Source organism: Apaloderma vittatum, unplaced genomic scaffold, assembly GCF_000703405.1.
Source record: "Apaloderma vittatum isolate BGI_N311 unplaced genomic scaffold, ASM70340v1 scaffold4652, whole genome shotgun sequence".
In the NCBI taxonomy this organism is placed as follows: domain Eukaryota; kingdom Metazoa; phylum Chordata; class Aves; order Trogoniformes; family Trogonidae; genus Apaloderma; species Apaloderma vittatum.
The window spans coordinates 1-14,275 of record NW_009702936.1 but is presented as its reverse complement, the minus strand read 5'-3'; the positions used below and the strand labels follow the sequence as shown (position 1 = coordinate 14,275).

Genomic DNA, 14,275 nt, shown 5'->3' with positions numbered 1-14,275 from the left:
GTCCTGGGTGATCTTAGGCTACAAAAGCTTTTACTTTGTAATTTGGCAGCTGCTTAGTCAGAAGTTATTTTAAAACACTTAATAAATCCAAAGATCCAATGGATTCAGTTTCATTCAATGAGTTCAGTTTCTTTAATGTTTGGGGTTTTTTTTAAATAATCAGAACGCGAAAGTGAGTTTGACACAGAATATAGCCATGAAAGATCATGTATCTGAAGACAGTAAAACAAAGATTTAAGTCGTAACTAAAATAGAGCATTGGTTCACTAAGGGACTTGCCTTCTAATTTAAAAAAAATAACCTCTTCACGTATCATCAATATCTGACCTTATGCAGTTATTTTGAGTATCCTTTCATTTTAAATCTAACTTGGCTGTATTTATTTTTAAATAAAATTTGAGTGATAGTAAGGCACCACTCAGAATATTTGGTGAAAAATACCTTTTTGCAAACCCTCATCTTAGAGCAAAGACCAGTAACTTTATTATGAGAAGTACAGACCTCTTATTGTCCTTAATGATAAAAAGGTACGACTAAATCAGCTTAAATTATGAACTGAATTTTACCAAGCTCCTTGTGAAAAGGCAAGGAGAAATTCCAGTTTTCCAGTGTATTTTTGTAAGTATCAGCTCCTGTTCTGTGTTTTGTAGAAAAATAAGCTTCTGATAAATGCAACGTATGTCTTCCTTCTGAATCCTATACAGCTACACCTGCTATGTGTATGGTGAAGGCTAATTTAAAGTGAGGATTCATAAACTGCATTCCTCTCATAAAAACCCACATCTGACTAATCCCAAACACATGCAGATGTTTCTCATTGTGTATTCCGATACAAACTACTTTGGCTAGTGAATATGAAATTGCATAAATGCTTACTTAACCATTCTTAGCAGGATGTGGGGATTACTGACTAGCTGTTATCCTGGGTAACGCTCACAGCAGTAAAAACCCTTCCTTCAAATTAAAAGGCATACCATAATGCTTTTCAAAATAGCATACATTAATTTCTTCCATTTGTCATGCAACTGCACAGTATTTCTGGCTTATGTGTACAACTGTCTTGTCATTTCATAACAAAAAATTTGAATTGTACCACAGAAGGTCATGTTAACTAATATAAGCAGCTTAAGCCAACCAATTAAAAGAAATGAATAGATAGTCTAGTATAAGAGATTGGTTCAAACCGATAGTTATTTAAACAGGGTATGTTGTTTTGCATGGTATTTATTTTGCTGGCATGTTCAGTATAAGAAACCAATGTGCTGGTGAAAGTCTAAGTAGCAAAATATGTGAAAGGATAAAAACATTTGTTTATCTCTGTGTTTCCAACGTCTTGGGCTTATATACAGGAACGTTTTTCTCCTGAAGTGATGGGAGGCCCTTAATTATATCTGCAGCTTTCTCTGCTATCATAATAGTTGGGGCATTCAAATTTCCACTGACAACACTGGGCATTATTGAAGCATCTACTACTCTCAGGTTTTCAACGCCAATTACTTTTGTTTGGGGATCAACTACAGCAGTGCTGTCTGAAAGCTGACCCATTTTGCAGGTGCAGGAAGGATGATAAGCACTATCAGCCTTCTGCCTGATGAAAGCATCTATTTCTTTGTCAGACTGAACGTGGTTTCCTGGTTGAATTTCAGGCCCGCGAAATTTTTCAAAAGCTTTCTGAGCAAAGATCTCCCTGGTCAACTTGACACACTGGCGGAATTCCCAAATATCTCTTTCTGTATGGAGAGAAAATAAGAAAACTGTAAGCATACAGAATGCATAGCAGCAAAGAATAGCATCAAAGAAAAAAGTCTGGAGGGAAAATCTCTCGCTTATTGCTGAAAGCTATAATAAGGTAGGATATTTTTCAAAGTCACAGACATTTACATTCACTGTAAACAAAACTGTCACTTATATTACACAATCCCAAAAGGGAATAGGTGAGCCATGAAGAACAACTCTTTATTTCACGATACCCACTGTCTAGCCAAGGACACTACTCAGCACAAAGCAGCAAACTAAATCCATTCCTTCACAAGCAGAGGAGGGGATGAAACGAGCAGCATGATGCAGCAAACACTAAGAACCCCAACTGCATCATCAACAGGGAATTCTTTGTGGTTTATGCAGTGCTTTGCACAGTGGCCTCTTTTGAAACTGACTTTTATAAATGAGAAATAAGAAACAATGCACCAACCAGCACATCTGAACTGGTGTTGAGTAGATAGGAAAATCTGCTACTGAAAAAGGCAAGAAATAAGTTGACATCAGGATAAGGACAAGCTGCATGTACCTGTTGACAAGTAGTTCGGCTCAATGATAGGATGGTCTTTTGGGTCTGTACTCTTCAGCTTGAGCCAACCCACACTCGTGCTCCTCATGGGTCCCACGTGAACCTGCAACACCCAGGCTATTCTTACAACACAATCCCACCAGATCTATTTCCAAATTCAGTATGATTTTTTTTTCCCAATTTGGACAGTTACTACAAATTAAGCAAAGGTATGTGTTCAGGAGAGATCATGGAAAATGTGATTGAACATTTTTCCATTTTACATAGATTTGTTGTAAATGTGATATTTTGTAAGGAGAAGGGAATATGCCTGTCATCAGCTCACAACTGTTCTTTTAATGTAAAATACAACCATTCCAGTTTAGCAGTAGTGCAGAGCATTATACTGCAATCAACAACCAGACCAGATTGCAGCCATCTCTGAAGAAAGGAGATTAGCAAGGAGAAATATGTGTAATCAGTGACAGTTCCCCAGCATTAGTAAAGACTTTTGGATCAACACCATAGTCTAAAACGGGGATTGGATTTGTGACAACAAATAATTGAGTGGCCTCACACATTCTCGCTTAAACCTCTGTCTAAACTGCAGTGGAACAGAGACCACCTTGTTTTGGTTTTGCACAGCATCTAGAACAATAGTATTCCAGTCAATAGCACTGTGGCACTTCAGTAGTGTAAATATTTCAACATCAGTTCAATACTTGCCTACTTTCCCAGAGACAAAAATTAACACAATCTTGGTAACAATACAAAATAACAACCTCAGGGTTTTTTCCCCAATGTAGAAGATTAAGCTAGCTCTTTTGTATTATACTGAACAAAGTATTTTTCTGTATTTGGCCAAATTCTTAATATTTATACTAGAGTGTAAGACTCCTTGCTAATCGCTGCAGAACATTACTGGAGTATGCTCTCCAGCAACTCACCTGGTAAGCTTCCATTGTGGAAGCAACCCGACCGTGGTCAATCACCTGAGAAGGGAGAAAGTGGAACTGAATGTCGGGGTGAGGAACCCCTGGTTCACTTCGGATAAAGCCACCAGATTCTAAGTGGGCAGTGGCTCCCTCACCTAGAGAATGTAAATGAGAAAGAAAACGCCCTTAAAAGACCTCAGAAAAGCAAGAAGTCCACTTCTTAGCCCTTGGTTTCATAACTATGAATATTTTATATATACAGTGATTTCTAGGATTGTTTTTACAGATTCTTTTTAAGGTGCTATTTACAGCTGGGTTACTGTAAAATGAGTGTGTCATTTTAATGAAAGTCACATTTACTTAACTTAGATGCAAGCCTAAAGGATTCTGATCCAAGCAACAAACTAATTATTTTTGGCCAATTATAAAGAAAACAAGACAAAGAAGAAAAAAACAAGATAAAGAAGTCAACAATATGTTTTTACTGACATGATATATATTTCAAATTTTTTTTTTCTTAATTTTTTTGGAACAGCTTTTCTCAGCATCAAGGTTTTTAAGGGTATAATTTTTCTTAACATGAGATATGTTTAAAAAGAGCATATAAAAACCTCCCATGTTACCTAATATATAAACTAGTTTACAATATTCTGATAAAAAAATAATAATTCAGATCTATTTGCAAGCTCCAGTTATTTTCCAGAACATGAAAAGAAATTATGTATGAATGCTCCCATACTTTGAAATTCATAAATAAAAGGCTGTAATATCTCTAAATCAATCACTGATAGGATGATGGCACACTTCATTTCATACCTGTAAATTTCCAAAGCCATTCTAAACCAATCCTCACCATGTTAACTGGCTTTTGTGCACTATATAGAGTAATAGGTTTGGTGCACTTTTGCTGGACGTACACTTCTAAATGATCTTGAAGGTTCTGGCCTACTCCTGGGGGGATTAGAAAGGGGGAGAAGTGAGAAGAAAGGGAAAAAATAGTTATTTTCACGCAGAACAATTATACACAACATTTGCAGCATAAATGGCAACTAAAATAACCTCATACAAGGGTAGCGATGACTAAGACCACGTCACGTCAGCCTTTTGCTCATGTCAGAATAAGGTTTTACATAAACATAGCACGACTAGAATGAAAATAGAAAGTTAAAATGGCAGACATATCACTTGTTCTAAAATCGCCAATTATGACTTCCAAATACAGTACTAGCTTTTCTAGTTTTAAGGAAACATGCATGTTATTTCTTCTAACTTTGAATATATATGACAGTGGGAGTTTATACAATGTGCTGTGGATGAAAACTCATTTAAAATTCTAAATGCTGTTTTGCCGTAAAAGTACTCAGTGGCATTTTTCACTATCAAATGTGAAAGTGTGAGAGTGAAGAAAGTGTAGGAGTTTATTGCTCAGTTCTAGAATCAATGCGTTTCCACCCATTTGTAACATTTACATTTCAGCCCACACAACCTGACATAAAGACAACTCAATGTCATGGATTCGTTTAATTTAATCGTCTTTGAATTGCCTCCATCCAAAATGTAGAGTTAAAAGAGATTAAAAAGATTACCAGGAAGATGGCAAACAACAGGGATCCCCAGCTTTTTTAGATCATCTGCATTGCCAATCCCAGACAACATAAGCAGCTGTGGAGAATTTATGGCACCTGCACTTAAAATAACTTCTTTACTGGCAAAAGCCTAAAAGGAAATGAGCAAAAAAGTCCTAACATTATTAAGCCTGATCTAAATGCAAGCAACATGTCAAGAGCTTCTGTTCACATATGATATTCTGATCCAGTTTGGACACTGTTCCCTCGTATTTTTCTCATTCTAAATGTATTCCTATCTTGCTATAAGTTTCTACAGAGAGCCATGATCAAGCTTTCACTTCAATAATTTCTGTATTTATTCCCATGTTTGCAATCCCTTCAAACTGTATGGCACGCATACATTCAGTTCAGCCAGTACCATGGCCGCCAATAAATTCCTGCACTACTTGCCAGGAAAATAGTACCTGTGACACTTGGCTCAGTTAGCTAAGCATCTATTCCATTTTCATGCTTAACCATTTGTAAATTAAAACTGAAACTCCTAAGGAAGATTTTTAATTCAGAGACACACTAGCTCAGAAATTCTCAAGAGTATATTTTCTTAATTCAACCAAGACTAATGTTTGGTTTCTTAGCTCACTGTAGTGAGCTCAGAAGCCCCTCAACCACTAAAGCGCTACTGAGAGAACTAACTGCAGGCATAGATAGAATTCTGTTTGCTGACAGACTTTTCATCAAGTAGTTACTGAGTCTGAGCCCTGGCTGATAAACTCTTCTTCCACCTCAGATTTGATTTTCTGTGCTGGTTAGGTTTTTTTCTAGAACGTTCTCTGCAAGTATTTTTGGCACATCTCCTTTCCAAGGATTTCAGGCCCCCAAATACTCTCATTTAGCAATACCAAAATCCTTCTCTGCGTCATTTGTATATGAAGGCTACCTCTTCCCTGTTACCACAGCTCTTAAATTTAGGATCAGAACTACCTCCCCTTAGTGCTTTTCACTGTTAAAAGGGAAAACTGTGTGGAGATACCCTCCTCCTTTACTCTTTTTAGTTTAGATGAGACATTTATGTTCTAAAGCAACTTTAAAGAGATGCTCATTTTTCTTGTAGTATGGAGAAGTGTTAACAGATTAACGTGGAGTGTAGATTAATTTGTAGTAATCCTGTCCTTTTTGAATGATACCTCAGCTGTACAGAGTACTGGTGAATGAGATTGTTGCTAGTAATAAGATCAGAATTTATAAGAAGACAAATTTTGATAAAATTGTTTCCACACTATTTATCTCATATTGCCAATGGACAGCCAGTGCTGATATTTTTTGTTCATTTTTGTTTTGCTCTAGGCAATCATTACTATATTATGACTAATACACAGCATATCTGTGACTACTGAATCAATACATAGATCTGTATTTTGTATGTTATACAAATATAACTCATTTATATTTTCTATGGTACACACAGAACTGGTGCCAGTTTGTTCCAGGCAGCGTTCAAATGATGCTCGTTCAGGTTACGTTCACTGCAAAGTCAGCACTGTGGTTGTTCCTAGCTCATATACAGTCTCTCACTGTGCTTAAAGCTAACATGCAAACAGGAATAACTGACTTTGAAACATTTTTGTATGGGTTATATAGTCTATGATATATTAAAAACACTATTCCCCTTTAAATACAGTTTTCTGGTTGATTCTGAACTCAGGAACTTGAGGAATGTTCAGTCTACCTTCTCTACTTTAGTCAGAGGCTTATTTGAGTCCTGGGAGATCTCCAGAACCCTAATGTCTACAGAAATAACACGTCGCTGGCTTGATGAACAGGTTTTGAATCATGCTTGAAACAGGTTTTGATGATCTTTTAACTTTACTGATGACTGACATAAAAGAGATCCTAAAATAGATTGTAAAACCAAAACCACTTTAATATAATCAAGTGTCTCATCTTGGTGGTCATAATGTAATAAAATTATTAGCTTTATAATCTTGACAGGTATAAAATTTTCCAGAAAGTAAAAGCAGAGAAATTTTGCAATTCTGATGTTGGGGGAGGGAAAAGGAAGCGAAATACTTTGAAGGTGTACTTTTTATGATCTATGCTATAAATATATATCATTTACTATGTATAATTCATACATGTACTAATATGTATGAAAATTCATAGCAATTAAAGAATTTTGCAATTAAAGTGGTCCAGTATTCAGAAAGTCTTTAATCATGTGCAAGAAGCTTTCCAAGACTTCCTTCAACAAAATTAATCTTGATGATAGCACAAGAAGTAGAGATACTGTTTTCACAGACATTTAATAGCTCACAAAATCAATTAAATTTTCTGCAACTTTTGTTTTAAATTGTTAAAATTATTATCACTATGATTCCACTTAGAGAACAAGATTTTGTGCATTAAAAAATTAAATAACAGGTTAATTATACCGCATGTTAACTTCTCGCAGGTGTTCAGTCACAGAACACTTGTCTGTTGAGTCTTGTAAGCCTCACTGAACTCGAACCATCCTCAGCTCTCTTTAGAATATTACTGTTCCACTTTCTGGTTTATAATTTTTTGTGACTAAATATCTTAAGTTATTAACATGCAAATTCCTTTTAGGCAATTTCCTATTTACATACCCCATAATAAGTAAAGAGTTAAGGGAAATGGTAATGTTTTAGGTCTTATAGAAGTCAGTGATTGAAAGCTGCATAAAATGCACAGCTTATCCACAGAGTTAAGCTGTAACGGCAATTAAAACTTCCCTCCACATGATCACATGCTCAGTGGAAGTTGGACTGAGACTGAAAAATAGTCATTCCACAAACAACTGTAAGGCAACTTTCATCATTACTATCCCAAAACTCAATACATAACAGCAAAGTAGAAGTGAATGACTCATTATTTATCCCCTGAGCCATTCAGATTTCGGTATCTAGCCTTTACACATTTTCCTGTGCCAGAACAGCATTTTCAGAATGGTTTCTTGGAAACATCAGCATTTCAGTAGGCTAACCAAGACGCTGAGACATCACGTGATTGCGCCATAGGTTCCAGCCAGAAACCCTACAAATCACTCTTGTGTAACATCAAGTTACATCTTGTCCGCTCAGTATGGAGTGACAGAAATATAATGGAGATGTTTAAATAAATACAGCTGAAATATCACCTATTGTAAAATAACCGTCCAGGAAGAGACAGCACAGAATCTGAAAAGCAGATAGTAAAGTGCCACTCAAAAAAATTTTCATTTTTAAAAAAAAACCAAAACAAATTAACTTCGCTTTGACTCATACTGGATAATAAAAACCTCTTACCTTTTTTCTTTGCCCATTTTTCACATACTCAACACCAATGGATTTTGTTTCTTGAAACAAGATTTTTGTTACAAGTGTCTTCTCTGCAACTGACAAATTTGGGCGTGATACGGCTGGGCGAAGGTAAGCACTGGCTGTGCTCCATCTCCGACCTACAGTGTATATTTACATGAACATCAAAATAAGCATGGTCAGTATTCTTCAAGATTTTGGCCAATAACCATGGGGATGTTTACAGAGGGAAAACCTTCATAGAGTTTACAGAGTGTGAAGCAAATGTGATTTAATGTAATAATGAAAGATTTTTATTTTAACATGACAAATTTTGCAGGGACATTCTGAAAACCCATTCTCCTTCCCAAATTTAACTGTCAATCAAGACTTGCATGCCAATGCAATTTTCAATTAAATACAGACCTGACTGATCGCAAGGTGCTGTGAAACGAACAGGGTGTAAGTACAGAGTCCCACGGCTGTTCAGCAGTCTGAACAACCAAATGGCATTCAGTGCAGATCATCTGTCCATATTCCAGAACGCTTTCAGAGGTACCACTGGTGGGTCAGAAATACAAGGCACTTAAGGACCCCTTTATGATTTACCTTGGTGTACAGTCATGTCCATCCAGCCAAATCCTTCTTGCTGATAGCCATTCATATCATCTGTGAAGGGATACCCAGCTTGCTGGGTTGCCTCCAGGAATGCATGATGAAGAGGATGGTTTGTTTTCCCTCTTGACACATACAGGGGTCCACTTCCACCTCTGTACTGATCTGGCCCCAGTTCATGGGCCTGTGCCTTCTTAAAATAGGGCAAGCAATGTTCATAGTCCCATCCTGTAGCCCCTTCTCTGCTCCATCGATTATAATCTTCTGCATGCCCACGAATGTAAACCATAGCATTGAGAGAAGAGGAGCCACCCCACACTCTTCCTCGGGGCCAGTACATAATTCGGTTATCCATATGCTTCTGTGGGGTTGTGTGGTAATACCAGTTGTATTTCTCATCACAGAGGTTGTAAGTTAATGCAGCAGGCATATGAATCTTCCACATCAATCTTTTACTACCTAGGAGGGTATCTTTAGGCCCGGCTTCCAAAAGCAGTACAGCACTGAGAGGGTCTTCAGTCAGCCTGTTGGCTAATACACACCCTGCTGATCCAGCTCCCACAATGACGTAACTGTAAGAGTCTGCCTTTTCAGAACTAAGCTGAGATGATGTACGTGAAATTTTGAATTGTTTTTCACTGACACTCAATAGGTTCCTGAATATGTGTGCTTTAAACAGAGTTCCTGTTACTTTGTGCACCTGATTCACAGGACTGCAACATTTAACTCCTTTCATTAAGTATGACATCTTTACTGGTAGTATCACTCCTGCAGAATTTCTAACAAAAATCCAGTGTTTTACCCTAGAAAAATAAACGAAAATCCTAATTAAGATATAAGCATTAATATAATGCATGAGCTCTAAAATGTCAGTCATTTTCAGGTAAAACTGGTATACTTTACCCATTCTCACTGTCCAAAAATGTTAACAATGCCAATAAACCAATAAACATTTATGCTGAAATTTGCTGTCTTACTATTCTTTCAATGCAGTCTATGCACCAGTGAAGTGGCATCCTATTTTGTATTATATGCAGTCTGATTTTTATTTGCTTCTTGTTCCTGAAATAGATATATAATGCATATTTTCAAGCATTTGCCATAACCATAAAGGACAGAAATCTTTCCTTACCTTGTAGTCTCTTTTCATCTGCCTACCAGCATAGGTGAGAATTTAAGAAGAACAGCAATCTCAGAAACTTCTCTGTGGGTTTGTGACAGTCAGGAGATATTGCATGGCCAATTCACAACAAGAAAAATGATGAGTATGCCCACTGTACCCTCTGCCAGACCAAATCTAGGACATCTCTGCAAAACAAATCTGTAAAAGGGAAATTCATTTTTTTGCTATCCCTAAGGTGAAAAACTGCTGGGTTTTGAAGCATGTCTCTTAACACAGGCAAAAGCAAGATCTGTTCATCTGTGGCTTTTTACCTCATTATTAAAACCAGATCCTGCAGGAGTGCCTCAAGTACAGTTACCAGATCCTTAGGCTAACTAGGAATGGCAGTTGGTTTACGTTCAGAAAAAGCTGTGAGCCTTGCAAGCAACACAGGTTTTGCTCTGTGCTGCGCAGTTTCAGGTACAGGGACTAATGCCAAGATTTTCACAGGCCATGTAAGTATTGCAGGTATGGACATAGCTGACCAGTCTAAAGTGTGTTTCTCTTGCTCTGACCCCTTGAAACCATTCCTCTTGGTATAAACATTTAGTGAAAAAGGATATCCTTGGGCTGTAAACAGTATTTCTCCCATGGCTTCTGTCTAAACCACTGCTGTGGATTCTAGAGACCAAAACCTATCCAGAGGCTGTTACACTGTCAGGCACTGGCCATCTTAAAGAGAGAAGCAAGCTTTCTCCTGGAAATATATTGAATACTGTATTATGTTTGTGCAATCAATTTTTTCAGAAATTAATTAGGTTGTTAATGTTGATTTTCATACATTCAAGTTCCATAGTTATCCTCTATTTTGTAATGAAAGACCTGTATTTTTAAAAAATGTCTGGAGTTTTTTAACTAAAAGAAAACATGCCTTAATCACTGAAATCATCAGCTTTTTCTTGCTAAAAGGTGAAACAGAACTGTCCCCCTTTTCTCAGGCAAAACGCTACAATGTAAAGTTTGTGAGAGCACAGATGAGCCCTTAAGGCCCAATCTAATGAAATGAGATGCAGAATGATGACAAATGTTAAAAATTGTTCCCATACAACTGCATTTATTTACAATTTTATATACAATCTCATATGCAAAAGTGTCTTTTTTCCTCTTGGGGAAAAACTTGGGAAAACTTGTAATAGGCTGCACAAACCCTCAAATTTCTGGAAAATTAACAACCAACCATGGAGAACAGTTTGTTCTGTGATAGGTCTGAGCCCCGAGTTCAGAGAGCTGATTCTCCCGCAGTCAATTCAAAATTGATTTCAGCTGGGGGGCGTTGTTGAAATTGTCTTTTACAGGTGGAGACTATTAAAGGATTCTTTCTTGAAAGAAAACGCTTGGCAAATTCCTGTGATGTAGCAAAGGAGGCTGTAAAGGTAGATGAGTTTTTACTTGTTTTCTGCTTTGTTTATGAAGCACCTGTGTTTGTACTGCATAACTGGTAGGTAACAGGACTTTATTGTTTCTGGAACAGCACATTGCTGATGGAGTTGGTAGAGGATGGACCTGGGCTCTGATAATTTGGGAAAGGCCCTTTGTCCCTATAACGGGAATAGTTTCTTTTTTTCTGGTGGAGATTAACCATGATGAGGTGATGTAAACCCTCAGATTTTGGTCCTACAGATGGTCAATGCTTATTATTTAAATAGGTGGGGCTCACAGACTCTGGAACACGTACTGGCTGTCTTACTTTGGCATGGGATCTATAATGCCATCAGGTATTACTGCGTCTCCTAACGAAAACGCTGGCTGCTAAGCCTACAACCTATCTAGTTGCTGACTTCAAGGAAGGTAGATGATGCAGAATCCCTAGAAGCATGTTTAGTCAGGGACTGACTGACTCTGGTAGTGCTGGAGGCTGCAGTTCTACAGCCTGCTATAGCATACGCAGTGGTGACTGAGCTTCCAAAACTACTACCTCAAGTGAAACACCAAAGGCAGCATTGATGTTACGGAACTGTTTGTGTCTTCCTTATACCAGAACCCTAATACTGAAGTCTAGAGCCTTTTAAGAGCTGATTTGTTAAGAGCCTCTCCTGTGTGGGGGCTTAGAAACTCATAGAACAATTCAACATTTTATTGAAGGGGTTGGTATCAAAGACTGAGATTGAGAAGTCCTGAAATTAGAACATGATGATACTTCTACCTAAAAGAATCAGTGTAGTTCTATAAACATACAGGAGCTTATCACAAGTTCAAGTTCTTCTACAGAAGAGTCTTGTAGAATTTTGCAGGAGTACTCCTTTGAACAAAAGAACATCAGTGAGGAAGTAACCTAATGCATCTTTGTGCTCATTTTTCCCTTAGTTTTATCTGGCTTTTTTTGCCAGGGAGAATTTACAACCTGTACAGTGTTCCCAAGAACTGTATTTCAAGCAAGAATGTGCTTTTTCCAGTAAATCAGGGGGAAAAAAATCAAGTTGTTATCCTAATAGGTAGCGTTATCTGAGGCTCTGAGATGTGCTGGGGTAGCTGACCCAATTTACCCACTAGGGAACTACAGTTTTGTGGCCAGCTCTTTTAAATATTGTAGTGGCTGTGCTGAAACAAAATATATAGAGAGGTGTAGACCACTTAGTTCTATGGGAATCCTCTGTACTTACCACCAAGAAAAAGTTGTCTTTGGGGCCTTACTGGATATTACTGCATGTCTTCACCTGGATTTTCACGTATCATGACCTCTCTAAGAATGTGTAGTAAGATGTCCCTCAGGAATCGGTGAACAGACCTGCAGAAATGCATATGGCAGTACATGTATCTTCCCTGTATTGAACTAGAGCTTCAAAATCTGGAGCTCATGTTAAAAGTAGTATGTATTTACAGATACAATTACTGTTGAGCAGGGCCTATAGACAGTAGCTTTAAAAGAGTGAGGAGAGCAGGAGCTCCTTCGGGGGAAAATTCTGTTGCTACAATGTAACGATATATCTAACGGTACATCAGGTAACTAGAAGTGGGCAGCAAAGTTCTGAAGCATATGGGGCCCGTGGAATCATCGTAACACATTTCTGAATGCACCGTCAGCCTTGTATGAGGAATAAACCCCGACGTGAGCCCTGGGTACCTACCACTGCAACTTAGAGTTGTTAACCTGAGGTCACATATGAAAACAGTCTTCTTTAAGAATGTGTTACTGTATAACTTTTTTTTTTAAGGAAGGGAGAGAAAAAGATGCAGAAAAGGCTGTACTGGGTATGTAAGAAAGCTAAGCAAAAGTTCTAGGATTCAGCCTGGGGAACTCATTCCTAGACTTACAGATTTAAAGGGATCACACTCTAACATAGACAGAGCAGGGCAGGTATCCTGCACACACAGGGGGAGGGTATACTGAAAAATGGACAGTAATGTAATGGTTCTATAGGTAGATAAGTTGGCTCATCTAAAAATGTTACTGAGGATCATTACTTTTAGCTGATCAGAACTGTCCCATTCTTCAAGAAAACTGGAAATAAGAGTGATCAAAAAATTGTACCAAGGCAGTTAGGGCACCCACTGTGTGGACTAGAAAGCTTGAATTACCAACCGAGAAAGCTCAATCTAATGTTATTTTCAAATAACTGAAGTAGTATTTTTGAATCTTCTCCACCACATATGCTTGTCAGATTTAAAGCTAGATGTTCTTTACTTTGTTGTTGTTGTTGTTTTACATCAAGTGGAAGAGGGCTAGCATGGTAACATTTGAGAGAATTTTCATCTTGCAAAGTGCAACCCAGGAGTGAAGTCAGTCAGCAGTTTCCTGGCCATAAAATTCAAGTGACTTTAGGAATCAGTACGTGAATGATTCACTTTGAAGTTCTGAAGTGCAGAGGTCAAAAATCAAGCTGTTCTGATTTAATTTAAACCCAACATACATAGTTGGATTGGATGGATTAAACCACTGGTCTCAATGCACAATTCTTTGTGTCGTATTGAGCCATACCCATGGTCACCCACACCCGTTCCTCCTGCACCAGTACTGTCCCACCACCAGTCCCCTAAACAGATCCTGCAACAAAAAGATGGTGACTGGATGAAACTTTACTCCTTATTCTATTTTACCAGGGCTGTAACAATAATATGCTCTCTAGTAGATGTCGTATACGTGACTTCCCCCCAGCCGCAGGGACAGGACGCGGTGCAGAAGAGCGATGGAGTCTTTGCTGGCCATTTCCCCCCCAAGGCGCTGTGCTGCTCCCAGGCCTGCCTGTCGCTCGCAGGAGGAACAACTCCTCAGGCAGAAGCAGCTCTTGGTTTGGTTTATTCTTCTCACTGCAGACTGAGTAGCCGGCTTATATTCATTTGCTGCGGGGACTGTTTGGGACTAACCCTCCCGTCGGTCCTGCTAGTAAAAAAGTTCATTCCCTCACAGAACCCTTCTGGTAAGTTTCGTTCCCAGGGCTCAAACTGTCGGAGCCTACTCACCGCACCACCTCCTCCTCCACGGACACAGGGCTCCGGCC

General features: G+C 38.3%; 1 protein-coding gene across 1 annotated transcript; it reads right to left on the bottom strand.

Annotated features, from left to right (window-relative positions):
• Positions 1 to 1,223: 1,223 nt before the first annotated feature.
• CHDH (choline dehydrogenase) lies at positions 1,224 to 9,477 on the bottom strand. The gene is made up of 7 exons (XM_009864409.1): positions 8,672 to 9,477; positions 8,072 to 8,223; positions 4,788 to 4,917; positions 4,018 to 4,152; positions 3,214 to 3,356; positions 2,288 to 2,390; positions 1,224 to 1,730 (listed from the first exon to the last, which is right to left on the bottom strand). The coding sequence occupies exons 1-7, from the start codon at positions 9,423 to 9,425 to the stop codon at positions 1,312 to 1,314; spliced, it is 1,836 nt and encodes a 611-aa protein (XP_009862711.1). The 5' UTR covers positions 9,426 to 9,477; the 3' UTR covers positions 1,224 to 1,311.
• Between the last annotated feature and the right edge of the window lie 4,798 nt (positions 9,478 to 14,275).